This window comes from Schistocerca cancellata, chromosome 8 (genome assembly GCF_023864275.1).
Source record: "Schistocerca cancellata isolate TAMUIC-IGC-003103 chromosome 8, iqSchCanc2.1, whole genome shotgun sequence".
Classification (NCBI taxonomy): domain Eukaryota; kingdom Metazoa; phylum Arthropoda; class Insecta; order Orthoptera; family Acrididae; genus Schistocerca; species Schistocerca cancellata.
Window position 1 is genome coordinate 554,745,036 of NC_064633.1, and position 20,411 is coordinate 554,765,446.

Here is a 20,411-nt window from a genome sequence, read left to right on the forward strand (position 1 = left end):
TTCCATCATTGCTTCCTCGATGTACAGATTGAAGAGTAGGGGCGAAAGGCTACAGCCTTGTCTTACACCCTTCTTAATACGAGCACTTCATTCTTGATCGTCCACTCTTATTATTTCCTCTTGGTTGTTGTACATATTGTATATGACCCATCTCTCCCTATAGCTTACCCCTACTTTTTTCAGAATCTCGAACAGCTTGCACCATTTTATATTTTCAAACGATTTTTCCAGGTCGACAAATCCTATGAAAGTGTCTTGAGTTTTCTTTAGCCTTGCTTCCATTACTAGCCGTAACGTCAGAATTGCCTCTCTCATCCCTTTACTTTTCCTAAAGCCAAACTGATCGTCACCTAGCGCATTCTCTATTTTCTTTTCCATTCTTCTGTATATTATTCTTGTAAGCAGCTTCGATGCATGAGCTGTTAAGCTGATTGTGCGATAATTCTCGCACTTGTCAGCTCTTGCCGTCTTCGGAATTGTGTGGATGATGCTTTTCCGAAAGTCAGATGGTATATCGCCAGACTCATATATTCTACACACCAACGTGAATAGTCGTTTTGTTGCCACTTCCCCCAATGATTTTAGAAACTCTGATGGAATCTTATCAATCCCTTCTGCCTTATTTGACCGTAAGTCCTCCAAAGCTCTTTTAAATTCCGATTCTAATACTGCATCCCCTATCTCTTCTAAATCAACTCCTGTTTCTTCTTCTATCTTATCAGACAAATCTTCACCCTCATAGAGGCTTTCGATGTATTCTTTCCACCTATCTGCTCTCTCCTCTGCATTTAACAGTGGAATTCCCGTTGCACTCTTAATGTTACCACCGTTGCTTTTAATGTCACCAAAGGTTGTTTTGACTTTCCTGTATGCTGAGTCTGTCCTTCCAACAATCATATCTTTCTCGATGTCTTCACATTTTTCCTGCAGCCATTTTGTCTTAGCTTCCCTGCACTTCCTATTTATTTCATTCATCAGCGACTTGTATTTCTGTATTCCTGATTTTCCCGGAACATGTTTGTACTTCCTCCTTTCATCCATCAACTGATGTATTACTTCTGTTACCCGTGGTTTCTTCGCAGCTACCTTCTTTGTACCTATGTTTTCCTTCCCAACTTCTGTGATGGCCCTTTTTAGAGATGTCCATTCCTCTTCAACTGTACTGCCTACTGCGCTATTCCTTATTGCTGTATCTATAGCTTTAGAGAACTTCAAACGTATCTCGTCATTCCTTAGTACTTCCGTATCCCATTTCTTTGCATATTGATTCTTCCTGACTAATGTCTTGAACTTCAGCCTACTCTTCATCACTATTATATTGTGATCTGAGTCTATACCTGCTCCTGGGTATGCCTTACAATCCAGTATCTGATTTCGGAATCTGACCATGATGTAATCTAATTGAAATCTTCCCGTATCTGCCGGCCTTTTCCAAGTATACCTCCTCCTCTTGTGATTCTTGAACAGGGTATTCGCTATTACTAGCTGAAACTTGTTACAGAACTCAATTAGTCTTTCTCCTCTTTCATTCCTTGTCCCAAGCCCATATTCTCCTGTAACCTTTTCTTCTACTCCTTCCCCTACAACTGCATTCCAGTCGCCCATGACTATTAGATTTTCGTCCCCTTTTACATACTGCATTACCCTTTCAATATCCTCATACACCTTCCCTATCTGTTCATCTTCAGCTTGCGACGTCGGCATGTATACCTAAACTATCGTTGTCGGTGTTGGTCTGCTGTCAATTCTGATTAGAACAACCCGGTCACTGAACTGTTCACTGTAACACACCCTCTGCCCTACCTTCCTATTCATAACAGATCCTACACCTGTTATACCATTTTCTGCTGCTGTTGATATTACCCGATACCGTATTTACTCAAATCTAAGCCGCACTTTTTTTCCGGTTTTCGTAATCCAAAAAACCGCCTGCGGCTTAGAATCGAGTGCAAAGCAAGCAGAAGTTATGAAAAATGTCGGTACATGCCGCCACAACTAACTTCTGCCGCCGAATATATGTAGCGCTACAAAGGCATGTTTAGTAGGCACAAGGATAATTACTGGCGCCAAAATCTCAGCGTCAGTAAATAAATTAAAAAAAAAGTGGGAGACGAGCTTTTTTTTCTCCGCCGCGAGTTTCGACCACTGCATTTTCATACATTATCCAACGAAGTAAATACAAATTCCGTATTGTTCATCTTCGAATGTAGCACAATTTCAGTGTACTACGAAAATCTGACTGGCAAGACTGTTTGGGATGTTTGTCAATATGGCCAACTCTACGTTCTGAATTTTTTCCTATCTGTGAGAAGAGATGGTTGCTAATAGGAACCTGATGAAATTTGAATCATATACAGTATTCTCTTCACCATAAGAATTATACGAATATAAACATTTTGCCATGTATTCTTTCGTGTTTGCTGCTATCTCATTTAAATCCTGTCTGCCTAATAAACTACGAAACTAGAGTGAGACAACAGCAAACGTGGAAGAATATACGTATCGTGTCATGTTTATATTCATATTATTCTTATTCCTAATAGTGATACAGTCAGAAATGAAGCACGGCAAGTGACTAGATTTTTAAATCTAAAATGACTAATTTCTGTGCAGAATTTGATGTAATAAAGAAGCGACCGCAAAGATTTTCAAACGGAGAAAAATTTTCGCCTAACTTTCGTTCAGAACATGTTCTATCATACGCAGTCTATTATTTGATTCTTGTTGATCAGTATCAAAGAAAGCAGCAGTGTAAGTAACAACAAATTGCGGTCTCTTGCCATTGTTTCACGGCGGTAGCGCGCACAAAAGCTAGCCATGCCGCGAGCCGCGACAGGCCGTAAACACGCACTATCAGAATGCGACAAACAATGCATGACACAGTGCAGTAATGCATTTTCAGCTTAAGAGTGATGCAAACACCTATAACAAAGAAAACGGCAATTATCAGATCAAAGCAAAATAAGCAATCGATTCAAACCAGACGAAGCACGTGAAAAAGGAAGGGCACCAGTATAAATACGGACGGAGCGCCTGATGCATAACAATGGCTACGTGGTAAAGCTTAACTGCTAAGCTTAGACTTGAACCAAACTACTGTAGCTGTATCGTCATTCATTCGACCTAAATTGTGTCTCATATTACAATGGACAAACTTTGTTTCGATTTGGAGGTGCGGTCTAAAACTTTTCTCTCCCCTTGAATTTCGAGTCTCAAATTTCAGGTGCGGCTTAGATTCGGGAAATTTTTTTTTCTTTTATTTCAAGTCTCATTTTTCAGTTGCAGCTTAGATTCGAGTGCGGCTTAGATTCGAGTAAATACGGTACTCATCTGAGCAGAAATCCTTGTCTTCCTTCCACTTCACTTCACTGACCCCTACTATATCTAGATTGAGCCTTTGCATTTCCCTTTTCAGATTTTCTAGTTTCCCTACCACGTTCAAGCTTCTGACATTCCACGCCCCGACTCGTAGAACGTTATCCTTTCGTTGATTATTCAATGTTTTTCTCATGGTAACCTCCCCCTTGGCAGTCCCCTCCCGGAGATCCGAATGGGGGACTATTCCGGAATCTTTTGCCAATGGAAATATCATCATGACACTTCTTCAAATACAGGCCACATGCCCTGCGGAGACACGTTACGTGTCTTTAATGCAGTGGTTTCCATTGCCTTCTGCATCCTCATGTCGTTGATCATTGCTGATTCTTCCGCCTTTAGGGGCAATTTCCCACCCCTAGGACAAAAGAGTGCCCTGAACCTCTATCCGCTCCTCCGCCCTCTTTGACAAGGCCGTTGGCACAATGAGGCTGACTTCTTATGCCGGAAGTCTTCGGCCGCCAATGCTGATTATTTATCAAAATTTAGGCAGTGGCGGGGATCGAACCCGGGACCGAAGACATTTTTGATTGTGCATCAAAGACGCTACCCCTAGACCACAGGTACTAATGAGCTCTTTCTTACACAGATAAGGAAAATTGCAGATGGTACAAGATGAAGTGAGTTTGGGGATAGTATGGAGTTTGGGATAGGCACTAGAACAGAGGAAAAGGAATACACAATTGGTTTAAGTCAATGGAAAGAAGTGGAAGGCATGGGGACTATTGCGTCTCACTGTTTAGAGGCACAAAGTGCATGGGTGCCTTCAGCTCGTTACTAAATGCAAATAAGTAGGAGGCCGAGTTGATAGGAGCTGAAGGAGTCCAGGCTGCAATAATATGCGGTACGGCACACTGTTAGAGAGAAGGATTATTATTCAAGAAACACATAGTACAATGAAAATTACTTATCTTCAGTAGTTTGTAGGACTGCAGCTATGGCTATAACTAATACAACATATTCTCAGGCCCTCCTCAGATAATCAATGCAAACAGAACTGGCTGAAGGCCGATTATGAAAGTGCATCTGCCTAGGTTGAAATCTAGCTAAGAAGTGAACGAGGCACACTCCAGATCCGTCAAGCTGCACAGCCCACTAGAGTGTGCTGTGCTCGGCAGATGATAGGCTGCCAACCTTGTGCTGGGGCGGTGTTGCAGTAGTATCTGTGGCAATAATACTACAGGGACAAGAATGGAGATGAGTATTGTATGGCCAGTGCCCATCTATGCAATTGAGAGAAGTTGGTATGGGAGGGGAATCTAGATGGTGTTGGTTCTGAAACAGGAAGCTGAGTATGTTGCACTTAGCAGCAAGTTCAGCCACAGGCTGGTCAATTTAGCTCTTGGTTACAGTTTGGCAGTGGCTGTTCATATGGGTGACCATGTCCACATTAAAGGCAGGGTTATTATATGATATAACTGTTTTCACAGGTAGCCTTGCCCCTGATTGGATAGAATATTGCTGTGATGAGAACAGAAAAGAATGGAATATGCTGGTTGGGTGCATAGGACAAAATCCTCTACTGACATATGACCTATGTGGCAAGGGATTAACTATGCAAGTAGGAGTGAACTACTTTAAATGTCTCACTAATATCAGAAATATTCTTCCAATATGGTGATGTAAGCACTAACTGGCCATTAATCACCAGATACATATTCATCAATAATTGCACCACTTCTCTTTCAATTGACATTAGCTCATTTATTTCTTAAGTATCCTTATAAAAAGAAAAACTACTAGTTACTTTACAGAACATATGATCTTCAGTTTGCTGTAAAACTTGAACTAGCTCATCTTAACATCATTCCTTCTCGTCTTTGGCAACTAAAATGACTACTGTATCTCTCAGTCTTTAACATATTTGACATTAGGACCACATTATTCTCTTTTCTCACAGCTGATCAAAACTTTTTATGTCAATTTCAGGAGACTTCAGCCATCACTACCCTATTTTCATTACTCCAGTAATTTTTGCAAATACACCCAAAATAATACTGTAAAAGCTCAAAGTGTATATTAACTAAATTTCACTGATTGTACAATGATTTCAACCTTACTTGGAAAGCTGTCAACCCTCTGTTTGTTTTCTTATTTATGATAGTTATATTTAAGCTTTTTGTTTATATTTCAGTCAAATTTTTGGTGGACCAATAAAGTGAGATGAACAAAAACTAAAACTGGATGAATGTCAGGTTCTTTTGTTAGCCACAGCATATTAAGTATTGCAAGACAAAGTGTCTTTGAGACCCTCTGACCCCTCTACTTTTTTTTGGGTCAATTAAAAGTACCTAAGTCTAATTGTAATTTTGTTAATTATTCCATTTTATGCAATAACTGCATGTATACCAGAGATTAGAAATCTTCAGTTATTTGTCGCATTAAGTAGAGAGTGAGAGAAGCAGAAAAAAGAATTTTGCACTTCATTCATTTCTTGTCATTCAGTGTAGGTTATTCTTGTTTTCGGCACAATAGTTGTAGTTCAATGATTCCTTCATGCAAAGAGGTAGCCGCATTTTGGTTTATCCCTACATCAAATCAGTAATACCATGAAGCATAATTTCTCTTCAAAATTAATTTATTTCATATTTTGTATTTTCCATAATTTAATGCACTTCTTAAAAAGAACTGCTAACTTCCAACTATCTCTCATCAAAACATACATTCTTTCTTCGTCTGCGCGGACAAGAACAGCATATAACAATATCAGTACAAAGATATGTATACATGATCAATATAACTGATGTTCTTGGCCAAAGAAATACAGTTGATTAATGTTTCATGAAAGCAAAACGAAATACCGATTTCAATTGATTTCATCTTTATGAACAATTGTTGTTGTTGTTGTTGTTGTTGTTGTTGTGGTCTTCAGTCCTGATACTGGTTTGATGCAGCTCTCCATGCTACTCTATCCTGTGCAAGCCTCTTCATCTCCCAGTACCTACTGCAGCCTACATCCTTCTGAATCTGCTTATTGTATTCATCTCTTGGTCTCCCTCTACAATTTTTACCCTCCACGCTGCCCTCCAATACTAAATTGATGATCCCTTGATGCCTCAGAACATGTCCTACCAACCGATCCCTTCTTATTGTCGAGCAGTTCTAGGCGCTACAGTCTGGAACCGCGCAACCGCTACGGTCGCAGGTTCGAATCCTGCCTCGGGCATGGATGTGTGTGATGTCCTTAGGTTAGTTACATTTAAGTAGTTCTGAGTTCTAGGGGACTGATTACCAAAGTAGTTAAGTCCCATAGTGCTCAGAGCCATTTGAGCCTTCTTCTTGTCAACTTGTGCCACAAACTCCTCTTCTTCCCAATCCTATTCAATACCTCCCCATTAGTTATGTGAACAATTAGTTATGTGAACAATTATCGGAAAGAATACGAATGATTATGATACTAAATCTCAATATTCTTGACTTCACAATGAATAAAACTGTAAAGTCTATTAGAAATGCAAAAATAATTATGTTTCCTGTAAAACAGTTAATTTTGTATCAGCTTTATGCTTCACGAATGTACAGTTACATCAGAATTATAGAAAATGTACTATCTGCAATTTCAATCTCTTTGATCATGTTCTGAATTATAATGTATCCAGTTCTCTGATACTTCATAAAAAGGAGATGTTCATTGAACAGTTCCATTACAATTCCAACATCAGAATCAGAACTGAAACTGATGTCTTCTCAACTTTCCAGTAATTTCCATCACTGAGACACAGTAGTCACAGTCAAAAATTCTCATAATATGAGAGACTTATTTTTTAAAAAAATAGCATTTATTCAAATTCATAATTTCTATAACAGTCTCCAATAATACCCATTTTTGCACTTTTTGGGGAATTCCAACTTGATGCTTATGGAAGGATCATTTCACTGTTTTGGTTTTCTGACACAGTTGCGTTCACATTCAAATTTGTTGATGACTAGTTTCAGAAACAATGTTCATTTACAAACCATTACATATAGTCAGGAATAGAGCATTAGAGTTCTCTAATGGAGTAATTTAGTTCACAATGTATTGTAAAGTGTGATAATTGGGAAAAAACTGTAGGCAATGATCTGTGCAAGTATAAGGGGTAAAAAAAGATCATATGGACAGAAATTAGGTTCAAGGGGTGTAGACCTGTTTGTAGGTGGATATAACAGATCTATAACAGTGCAAGTTTTAATGATTGAAAGCACATATGAGAACACCCCAGGCAAGTCGGAATGCTCTGTCTGCACTAGTGTTTGAGCTCCACATGCAAGAGGTAGTCATCAATAATCCCTACTGAGGCTGAACCATGGTTGAGGATTCAATACCACTATGCCATGGGGATTTCCTGCAGCCCATACATGGGTGTTGTGATACCATATAGCCTCATTCCTGAACAGAATGGATGACAGAAATCCCAACACCGCGGTGGCCTATACAATGAACCGGTGACAAAACCATCACCACAGAGACAAGTCCATAGGTTATAAGCTCTGTGTGCATTGTGGGAGAAAGAGGTAATGGCAGTTGGCATGGAGAAACATGGTCATCTGGCTTACCCCACACTTACGGTTCACATGATGCAAATACTGGGGTCATATTCTACAGTGTTCAACACCTTGTATCTCTGCCTTCAAGTGGGTGCACCTCCCTTGGAATGCATTTTCAGCCATAAGTCCATATCATTCTCACTCTTTATTTCAAGGATCATTCCTGCAGTTTGTCTTCACTTACAAAAATCATGCTGTATGTAAATGGCCTGATAATTAATGCTGACTGCTCTTGAGGCTATTAGTGAATGATGCAGTCCTAACAGAGTGTTCACTTCATTGTGAAAATGCAGACAGATCTGAAGATAATTTACTCTTGTAACAATGACTGATAGCTAACCCTCAACATACATAAATGTAATGTAAATAATGGAAGTTATAGGTGACCACTTACCATACAGTTGGAGCACTGAGTGGTTGAGTGGCGCATACTTAAACTAGATTGGGAATCTTGAGATGTATGACTTTAGAGTTCTTCAACATTTCATTATGTATTGAGCATAATTGGCCTGATAAGTTATGTTTGTCGTTCTTTGATGTTGTTGGTGGATAATGCAGTTGTATACACAGTGGTCATATCATTGTGAAAATGCAGGCATGTCTGAAGATAATTTGCACTTGAAGCAAAGACTAGCAGCTAAACATCAACATAGATAAGTGTAGTGTAAATAACAACACAGTAATGTCAACTCATCATACTTACCTGTACTTATACACCTACATCCACACTGTGTGAACCACTGTGAAATGCACAGCACAGGGTATTCCCTATTCTAGGAATTGTTAGAGTACAGGGAGAATGAACGTTTAAATGCCTCTGTATGTGCTGTAATTAGTCTAATATTGTCCTCTTGATCCCCATTTGAGAGATACATAAGGAGTTGTATAGTCCTGGATTCATCACTTAAAGCTGATTCTTGGAACATGTAAGTAGGCTTTCTCAGGATGGTTTGCATCTATCTCAAGTGTCTGCAGGTCAGTTGACAGTTCCTGTAGAGTTGACATGCTGGGCATCTGAGAATCACGTAACCAAGATTGGAAATATTACTGAGGTTTTGGAAAGTAAAGATAAATGACGTCTGCCTATGTTCACTAATTTGCATAGGGTTTGGTCTCAAGATGCTCTCACAGTCTCAGCAAGGAACTTAACCGTAAAAGCTAAAGCTAAGCTCTGCTGTACCTCCCTCTCTCTGCCCCAGCCTCCTCCTTACCCCCACCACCCAAACTGCTTCTCCCATTATGCGCAGTTCCTCGCAGTTGGTCTCAGTGACCAGAGCTAGCAGATGTGTGTGAGTTCTGTTTGCCTAGAGGGAAACATTCCACGTGGGAAAAATATATCTAAAAACAAAGATAATGTAACTTACCAAACGAAAGTGTTGGTATGTTGATAGACACACAAACAAACACAAACACAAACACACACACAAAATTCAAGCTTTTGCAACCCACAGTTGCTTCATCAGGAAAGCTAGCTGCGCAGCATTTGTGCACCGCCGCCGTCAGTGTCAGCCAGTTTGCCGTGGCATACGGAGCTCCATCGCAGTCTTTAACACTGGTAGCATGCCGCGACAGCGTGGACGTGAACCGTATGTGCAGTTGACGGACTTTGAGCGAGGGCGTATAGTGGGCATGCGGGAGGCCGGGTGGACGTACCGCCAAATTGCTCAACACGTGAGGCGTGAGGTCTCCACTGGACACTGTTGCTCCTGGGGTATCGGCGGGGACCATTCGCAACCGTCTCCATGAAGCTGGGCTACGGTGCCGCACACCGTTAGGCTGTCTTCCGCTCACGCCCCAACATCGTGCAGCCCGCCTCCAGTGGTGTCGCGACAGGCGTGAATGGAGGGACGAATGGAGACGTGTCGTCTTCAGCGATGAGAGTCGCTTCTGCCTTGGTGCCAATGATGGTCGTATGCGTGTTTGGCGCCGTGCAGGTGAGCGCCACAATCAGGACTGCATACGACCGAGGCACACAGGGCCAACACCCGGCATCATGGTGTGGGGAGCGATCTCCTACACTGGCCGTACACCACTGGTGATCGTCGAGGGGACACTGAATAGTGCACGGTACATCCAAACCGTCATCGAACCCATCGTTCTACCATTCCTAGACCGGCAAGGGAACTTGCTGTTCCAACAGGACAATGCACGTCCGCATGTATCCCGTGCCACCCAACGTGCTCTAGAAGGTGTAAGTCAACTACCCTGGCCAGCAAGATCTCCGGATCTGTCCCCCATTGAGCATGTTTGGGACTGGATGAAGCGTCGTCTCACGCGGTCTGCACGTCCAGCACGAACGCTGGTCCAATTGAGGCGCCAGGTGGAAATGGCATGGCAAGCCGTTCCACAGGACTACATCCAGCATCTCTACGATCGTCTCCATGGGAGAATAGAAGCCTGCATTGCTGCGAAAGGTGGATATACACTGTACTAGTGCCGACATTGTGCATGCTCTGTTGCCTGTGTCTATGTGCCTGTGGTTCTGTCAGTGTGATCATGTGATGTATCTGACCCCAGAAATGTGTCAATAAAGTTTCCCCTTCCTGGGACAATGAATTCACGGTGTTCTTATTTCAATTTCCAGGAGTGTATATATATCCATCATCACAAATACAGACACAAGCAAGGACAGGTACACACACACACACACACACACACGCACACACACACACACACACACACACACAAATATATATATATATATATATATATATCCATCAATACAGACACAAGCAAGGACAGGTATACACTCGAACACACACATTGGTAAGTTACATCATCCTTGTTTGTGTGTGTGTGTGTGTGTGTGTGTGTGTGTGTGTGTGTGTGCGTGCGTGTGTGCGTGTGTGTGTGATGTCTACTTTAGAAGGAGGCCATTTGGCCAAAGGCTCACTTGTTTATCAGTCTTTTTGTTGTGCTTTTCTGTGATTCTTTATCCTCCTCCATCACACTGTCCTTTGTTAGTGCTACTTTTCAGCTGGACTTCATGGCCATTGGCTCCCATTTAATTTAGGATCTATTTCTGTGGGTGAATGTTCTTCCTCTCACTGAACTTTAAAGGTAAGAACATGTACATCATATTGCAATGAATGGTATAATCTTTATTCTGAAAGATTTTGTATTTAATTTATATACTTGAAATTAAGTGTGGAAATCAAAAACATAAATTAAAACCATCGTTTATGGACAAATTACATTGAAATTACACTCTGCAAGAGTCCAATTGTGTGTATTACTTTAGAACTGTAATCCCCATTTTAGAGGTTAACTTCTTGATTGGTTTATGAACTTGCAGCATGTTGCAGGTGAAAAATAGTGCCACAACTTGTCTTATAATTGAAATAAGTGGTTATAGCTCTGTCATGAGTTGTACTGAGAAGTATCCTTTTTTTATTTCTTGATGGTGACTAATTTTGGACACCTGTATCCATTTTCAAACCATCCATATTGTAAATGTGACAAATACAGGCAACAGCCTATGTACAAAAACTGACCCTACAGTGGTGATCAAAGCAGCACTACCTTAATGCCACCTTTCTCGACACTTGCTCAGTTATTTGATTTTCAGTTGACAATAAGTTACATATTTCTTTCGATGTAGAGCAGATGTAGATACCAAAAAGTTCAATGATGAACTTCATATATAACATTCACTTTTATTTTTTTTATTTATTTATTTATTCATCCATGGAACAATAAATATTGTATGGATGTCGTCTGTTTACAACACATGAGCACACATTTACATTTACAATGAAACAGGTTTCTCATATTTTGTGTAGTTTTTATAACTAGTCATACACACATTTATAATTACATAATATTTTGGTGACAATGTCATATGTTGCTAATAATCTACATCTATGTTAAATATTCTTTTACAGTATAACAACTTTTACTTACTAAAAAGGTTTTAAGCTTTTGTCTGAAAGTGAGGGGCTCATTTATTTCTTTAATTTCTTGTGGTAATTTGTTATACAGTTTTATCCCATTATAAAAAATACTTTTTTGCATCTTTGCCTTGTTCTTTCTATCTAGACTGAGGTGGTGACAAGCTCTTGTTTCATGCTCATGTATTAGGCTGTTTGTGTTGTACATGTTGAGATTTTTCTTAATGAACATTATGTTCTGAAAGATATACTCACAAGAAACAGTTAGAATTCCTAGCTTTCTAAATAATTCTAGACAGTGGGCCCTGTTGTTGCTGTTTGTTATTATCCTTATGGCTCTTTTTTGTACTTTGAACACAGTTTGTATGTTACTGGCACTTGTTCCCCAAAACATGATCCCATAGCTGAGGACTGAGTGTAGGTATCCATAATATGTTATTTTAAGATAGGTATTATTGCATACTGGTGCAAGGATTCTAAGAGCATAGCATGCTGTGGATAATTTCTTTGCCAAAATGTTGACATGGTTTGTCCATTTCAGTTGGCTGTCTACATTCATCCCTAAGAGTTTGGTACTTGTTACACATTCTGATTCATTATTATTAACTTTTAGTCTAGTGGCATTGTGTTTTTTGTTCAATTGGAAGTTAATATAGTTAGTTTTCTTTACTTTTAGGGTTACTTTATTTTTTAATGACCAGTTGTGGACAACATTGAGAGCCTCGTTAGCTCTTTCTGACAGTTGTGTTGGATTTTCACCTGTTATTACTATGTTGCTGTCATCAGCATGAATCAATATGAAGCTTATACTTACGCTGATCAGTGCTGATATTAATTTCAATCAAAGCCACTGTCACATCATTGCAGTTTCTGTTTGCCCATTCTTTCAAAGCTCCCATCTGACCAGTTACCAGCGGCAGACACATTCATTGTCAGAATTGGTGCGTGAACACTTCCAGATCAATGCCACCGCCCCGTGATTCAGAGGAACCTCAGAAACTCACAATATAATGGAATCAGTATTACCAATAACATATGAAGGGTTGGCTGTTAAACAGTTGTCAATACCAATTTCTCGTTTTTTATGTTTTATATTTATTTTACAGTATAGGAATGATGCTAAGGATTTGTACCCTTATAATTCAGACTCTGTGTGACATCAATGCACACTAATTTGATATGCCTGTTTGACCTTCTTATTTCACAAGACATTTATCTGTGTGTTCATTAGCTGTATGGTATTACAGAAGTAAGTGGCTTCAAAAATTAATGGTATATAACTGTGTCTCTTTTTTAGGATCTCATTTACAGATACGTGTCGGTGTGCATTCTGGGGCTGTTGTGGCTGGAATTGTAGGCCTCAAAATGCCACGATATTGCCTCTTTGGGGATTCAGTTAATACAGCATCACGAATGGAATCAACAAGTGAAGCAATGAAAATACACATTTCACAGTCAACACGTGATCTTCTTCCATCAACATACCACGTATCAGAGAGAGGAGAAATACAAGTAAAAGGAAAAGGTAAATTACAAGAATATAGGAGTTGAAGATCCATTTAAAAATGAAGTTGTGATGGTCCTCAATTATTCTCTACTTTATACAATGTAAGAAAAAGATAAATTCATCAGTTTCAACATTTTGTTGACAGGGAACCGGCAGATTTATTAAATTCCTTAAAGCATTTATTACTGATTCTGTCAACAGTTGCAGTAGTTATATTGGGTGACTAGTTTTGAATCAGCTTTATAAATGTTTGCCGTATGAATGCCACAATACACATATGACTCTTACCAAATCAAAATCAAACTGATGTGTGTATTGTGGCATTCATTCTGCAAATTGTGATTTTGCTTTGGTAAGAAGCATGTGTGGATTGTGGCATTCATTCTGCAAACATTTATAAAGCATGTGTTGCCACTTTGATGTTTATTAATAAGATTAGGCATTTTCAGTGCAGGCTCAGGTAGGCCAGGCTTGAAAATGAACCTGTAAGGTTCAAAACTAGTCACCCAATATAACAACTGCAACTGCTGACAGAGTCATTAATAAATGCTTTAAGAGAAGATAGATTGCTACTTATCATAAATGTGGCATGTTCTGTTACAGACTGGCACAACTAAGAGACACTTAAACATTAGTTTTGGCCACAGCCTTCATCAGAAATGGAAACACACACACACACACACACACACACACACACACACACACACACACACACACACACACACACACACACATACAAGAAAGCACACCTCATGCACACATGACCACCATTGGTGGCATGGACTGGAATGTCACTGTCACATAGAATGGAAGTCACATAGAATGGAAGCAGCTATCTGGGAAGGGGAAGGTGAAGGGGAAGGGATAGCAGTGTATGGGTGGGGCAGAGATCAGAGCACTGTCTAATGCAGTGTGCAGGGACTAGCCTGTCAACAGATGCAGCACTGGGAGGCTCTATGGCAGGGAGAAGGATGGTGGGGTGGGGACAGGGGGGGACAGGGAGCAAAAAAGGAGAGGAGTGGGAATCACTGAACAGCTTTTTGTATTGGTATGAATATCCAACAAGCTGTCCATCAGGATGAATGACCACCATCGAACAGTACCCTAGAGCAAAGTAGACCCTCCATGTGGCACGACATGCAGCTGAACATAACATGCTTGACTTCAATGGCTGCTTCACTACCTGAGCCATCTGGATTCTCCCCTCCATCACAAGCTTTTCTGAACTGTGCAAATGGGAGTTGTCCTTATAACACATTCTCTGCTTCCGAAATTATCCTAGCCTCAAATTACAGTAACACAATGTTCTCACACACTCTGCTCAACAGTTTCCACCCTCTCTGCCCTCTCACCTCCTCCCTATTCTTACCTCCCACCCTCTTTGTGTGCTGCCCTCTGCCAACACTCCTGCCCAAGTCTTTCCCCATTCGTGCTCCTCTCCTTTTTCCCATACACATTGCCCACATTTGGTTTTAGTATTTGATTGACAGGGTATTTGTTAAAAGTCTTTGTAAAATATCCCATATTCAGCAACATGTAAAATTACATGTTGATTCACTACACAGAGTACTCGCAACAACTTTAATGAAGAATATTTTTCAAACACACAAAAGAAATGTAAGAAAAAGAAATTAAGTGATTCTGAGGAAACCTAGATTATGATATCTTAAGAATGTGCCATAGGGCTGAAAGCTGATTCCAGCATTTATTAAAAAGTTGGGATAGCCACTTCTTAAATTAAATGTACGAGATCCATACTAGAAACTGTGAGCAACTCATTATTAAAATTATATCTCCAGAAATGTAACATAAATGACTGCATAATTGTGACCTACAGACTATATGCCTCATGTTGCCATATTGTGATGCTATTAATGACCACAGGCAGTACTTTGAAAATAACTGACATGAACATTTCACTACAACAATGAGCTGCCACTGAATTCCTTGCTTAAGATGGAAAATGTGCTGCTGAAGTTCACCTCAGACTTTGATTCTGTTACAGAACAGATGTGAGGGAATGCTGCAAGATGGTGGAAAATGTTTGACAAGCAATGCTTCCATGTCTTTGGGTTGCTGAAGTAGAGTGCTATCGTAAGGGTATTTTCAGACTTGTAGAAAAAAAAATGTGTGCAAATAAAAGGATATTACATTGAAAAGCAACAAAGTATGTAGATTAAGTTGATGTACTTGGTTTGTCTAAAATATGAAGATTCAAAATTTTGAAAGTTGTTGCTAGTTACTTTCAGTATGGCCCTCATATACACTGGGTGCACAGAACCTACCTGTTTTCATTCATGTTTTCTAATTATGTCACTGTCTGGCCAGTATGAGTGTAAATTTGTGCCAAGCTGAAAAAACACTCACATCAGATGGGAGGAAATGCTTTAAGAAGGTTTATATATAAACAGATTAGTAAATGAGTATAAGCATAGGGAATAAAAGTAATGGAATTTGAAACACTTCCAAAAACATTATAGCTCACATAATACTCAATATTAAATGTTGAATAGAACCGTAAACAGTGAGGGTTGAGATCTCTGGAGAAATTGAAGTATTTATAATAAGAATAGGCTAAACAGTGAGGGACGTGCTATGTGGTAAGAATAACAGTAGGCAAGAAGTTTAAATTCACTTACAGAAATGTGAGTCTGAAAGCAAAAAGATAGTGGTAGGATCAGAGTTACTACACTGCTTGGCAATTGCTAAAGAACAACTAACAGTTGCTATGGAACACCTGACCAATGTCAGTAAAGCAAAATACAGAAAGCAGCATATGTTAATTGCAATGAAGCCTGTGTACAAATGCTCTGTATGCATTTGACAGTTAATGCAGTCAGTGATTGACGAAGTCTGTTGTGGAAACAATTAGTGTGACATTCTGGGTGGTACTGTGACAAGTCTGCAAGCATAATTTGAGTGCTTACGACCTTCAATGAGCAGTTGAATGGCTCAAATCTGGTCAATCTGTCATTACTGTGGCCACAGTAACGGGTGCAATCCAATGAAAAAGGCAGCTGAAGTTGAAAATGCTATGTAGAAGCATGCCAGTGGTTATAGACAGACCACCTCACCACAAAAGGATTGATACGTAGCCCTAGTGGTGAAAAAGAACAGACATCTCACTGCTTGGCAGATTGCTGCAGACCTTGCAACTACTAGTAGTGCACATGTCTCTGCCAGAACCATTTCATGGCAATCAAATCAGGCTGGTTTGAATGCTTGGAAGCCAGTTATATGCATCCCACTTTAACCATACTATTATTGAGAAAGAGTTCATTTGTGTGAGGAGCATGTTGGTTGGGTTTAAAAACAGCGGTCCAGAGTGGCATTCTCTGTGGAAATTCATTTACCTGTGACAAGTGGTTTTCACCATCAGTTAGTGTGGATAGAGAGGGGAACACGTTACCCACTACACAATGTTCATGAACATCATTGGTATGGCGTGGATGTTATAGTTGAGCAAACATTACGCACAATGGGCGAAAACTGCTACAATGCACTATTCCGATCCAAGCTCCCAGAGATGGTGGTCATGTGTACATGAGGTGTATTTGATTGTGTGAAAGAAAGTGCATGTGTTTCCTTTTCTGAAGAAGGTTATGGCAAAAAGATAAATGTGTAACTGTTTTTTATTGTATTTGTCTGCAATTCATCATACCGTATTTATAGCGAGTAGCAATCTATCCTTTTCATCATGTTAAAATAATTTAATAGGGTAGATAAAAAATCTACTCACCATGTGGCGGCAGAACACACACATTAAAAAATGTTACAATTAGGCAAGCTTTCAGAGACAGTGGTTTCTTCTTGAGGCAGAACAGTTAAAGAGGAAGATACTGGGCTGAAGGAAAAGGACTGGAAAGATCCACAAAAAGGGGTAGATTTTGGTAAAGTCACTCAGACCATGGGTCAGGGGAGACTTACCATACCAGATGAGAAGGAAAGGCTCACTGTTGGGGCTGCATTGGATGAGATTTGAAAACCTGAGCGCTTAAAGATGGAAGACAAGGTAATATGCAAGACAGAGAGAACTGCTTAAACGTCATGTATGAGTTAATAAGTGTGAAATGCTAACCGCATTCTGCATTCTAAGTTACTGGGGTGGGAGGCGACAGTGAAAAATAGACAGGTAAGACAATGAAAGATGTAGAGAACTAAAATGGAGTGAAGAAAAGAGTAGTCCCTGTGAAGAAATGCTGAGATGGAAGAGATTAATGTAAATTAAGATCAGGTGGGTGGTGAGAGGCAAGGACATGCTGCAGTGCTAGTTCCCAACTGGTGTCTGGGGGAAAAATCAAGTTAGTGTGTGTGGTGAAAAAGGCACTGAGGTCACGACCGTCATATTGTAGAGCATGCCGTGCAACAGGATATTGTGTGTTGCCAGTATACACCCTCTGCCTATGCCCATTCACCCTAATTGATAATTTGGTGATAGTCATGCCAATGCAAAAGGCTGTATTGTATTTACATAACAATTGGTATACGACATGTCGTTTCACAGGTGGCTTCCCCTTTGATAGTATATGTTTTGCCAGTTACAGGGCTGGTATGGATGGCAGTAGGAGGGTGCATAGGGCAAGTCTTGCAGTGGGGATGGTCACAGGGGTAGGAGCCATAGGGTAGGGAGATGGGTGCACAAGGAGCAGAGGGTCTGACAGGAATATTGTGGAGATTGGGAGGGCGATGAAAAGCTATTCCAGGTGCAGTGGGTAAAATTGCAGACAGAATGGATCTCATTTCAGGGCATGATTTTAGGAAGTCACAGCCTTGTCGAAGTAGCTGACTAATACATTCAAGACCAGTATAATACTGAGTGACCAGTGGTGTGTTCTGAAGTTGTTTTTAGGAGGGTTCAGCAGTACCGGGATTGGATGTGATGGCCCAGGAAATCTGCGTTTGAACTAGGCTGGGGGGGGGGGGGGGGGGTAAATACATCCACTGAAGGCTGAGGTGAGAATGATAGGTGTATTGCTGTAGAGTCTGCATCGAAAGGCTATATGGGAGGGAACGTTTGACATGGAAAGGATGACAACTGTCAAAATGTAAGTACTGTTTTTGTTGGTAGGTTTAATATGGACAGAAGTGTGTAACTAGCCTTCAGTGAGGTGTTACCCTCTGCTTATTCCCATTCATCCTAATTGGTAATTAGGTGGTAGTCATGCCAATGTGAAAGGCCGAACAGAGTTTACTTAACAGCTGCTTCGTGTGTCATTTCACAGGTGGCTCTCCCTTTGATAGTATATGTTATAACAAAGAGAGAGAGGGGGTGGCCAGTACTTACCTCAGCTCAGTACAGCCGATAGATACACAAAAAAGAACAGAAAATTTACGTATCCTAGCTTTCGGAACTTTGTTCCTTCGTCAGAGAGGAGAGAGGGAAAAAGAGGGGTAGAAGGGCAAGTGGATACAGTTACTTACGACCCAGGTTATGAAGCAACAGGGGAAAGGCAAACAGGGAGGGTAGCAAAGATGGAGGCATGGGTGTCAGAGGGAAGCCAAAGATATTCTACTGTAAGTACTGTGCCAGCTTCAAACAAAAGAGAATGCATACAGAAGTAAAGAGGTATATAGTATAAAGATAAACACAACTATGTAGGACGAAAAGATGCATGAATGGCTAAAGAGGAAAGGGAAAGAGGAGAAGACTGAAGAGTAAATGGGAGTGAGATTGGTTAACGTAGGTTCAGTCCAGGGGGATGGCGGGATGAGAGGATGTGTTGGAGTGCAAGTTCCCATCTCCGCAGTTCTGAGGGACTGGTGTTGGGTGGGAGAAGCCAAATGGCATGTACGGTGTAGCAGGATCCTAGGTCCATAGCTGGAGGGCACGCTCTGCTACTTGGTATTGGACATCTCCTAGGCGGACAGTTCGTCTGTGCTTGTTCATGCTCTCAGCCAGTTTAGTTGTCGTCATACCAATGTAAAAGGCTGTGCAGTGCAGGCATGTCAGCTGATAAATGACATGTGTTGTTTCACATGTGGCCCTGCCTTGAATTGTGTATGTTTTACTAGTAGTAGGGCTAGAGTAGGTGTTTTAGGTGGTTGTGGAGGGATGCATGGGGGAGGTTTTGCAATGGGGTTGGTTACAAGGGTAGGAACCACTGGGTAGAGAAGGTGGTCTGGCAGTATTGTAGGGTTTGACAAGGATGTTACGGAGGTTAGGGGGCTGACAAAAGGCAACTCTGAGTGGTGTGGGGAGAATATTGTCAAGAGATGATCTCATTTCAGGGCTTGACTTGAGAAAGTCATATCCCTGGCGGAGTAATTTGTTGATGTATTCGAGCTGAGGATAATATTGAGTGACAAGAGGGATGCCTCTGTGTGGTCTGGGGGTAGGAACATTGTTGTTGGATGGGGAGGAATGTGTTGCTCAGGAGATCTGTTTGTGGACAAGGTCTGCAGGATAGTTGCCTATCAAAAGGCTTAACCTTTAGCCCCACGCCTAAATTCAACCACACAGCCCTGGTTAAAGATCTCCTCTCATTCACCCGGAACCTCAACTGAAAATATCACTTCACCACCCAAACACAGCCCCCAAATACTATACCCAGTGTTGAACCCTGTCTAGAACAGTTCCGACCGCCTTCTCAAAGGGATCCTCCTCCCCTCCCCCAAAACCATCCCTGGCAGACATTTCAGGAATTCCTCACATCCAGTGTTGCCTCCCAGTCCTTCTAGAAGAACATCTCAACAACCCCAACACCACCCCAGCTGAATCCTGTGCCATTAAGGAGCTGAAAACAGACCGCTCTATTGTCATCCTCCTGGAGGATAAAGGCTCCACAACTGTGGTACTTGACCGTGTGGAGTATGTGGCAGAAGGACTGCGTCAACTTTCCGACACCTCAACCTACAAAGCTGTTACCCAGGATCCCATTCCCTCCATCCAAACTGAGCTGCAGAAAATCCTAAAAATCCAAGGTCCCTCACAAGGCCTCACAACAGCTTCCATAGACCTACTCACTCCACATGAGCCACAAACCCCTACCTTCTACCTATTACCCAAAATCCACAAAGAGAATCATCCTGGCCATCCCATTGTAGCAGGCTTCAAAGCCACAACACAATGTATCTCAGATCTGGTAGACCAACACCTCCAACCTATCACCTGC

At 41.0% G+C, this 20,411-nt stretch overlaps 1 protein-coding gene across 1 annotated transcript in view; it reads left to right on the forward strand.

Moving 5' to 3' along the window:
• The window catches only part of LOC126095129 (soluble guanylate cyclase 88E), a 421,452-nt gene that overhangs the window by 392,578 nt on the left and 8,463 nt on the right, over positions 1 to 20,411 (forward strand). Inside the window, exon 12 of the mRNA XM_049909837.1 lies at positions 13,090 to 13,317. Coding sequence (XP_049765794.1) covers positions 13,090 to 13,317 — 228 coding nt within the window. The remainder of the gene's footprint in view (positions 1 to 13,089; positions 13,318 to 20,411) is intronic.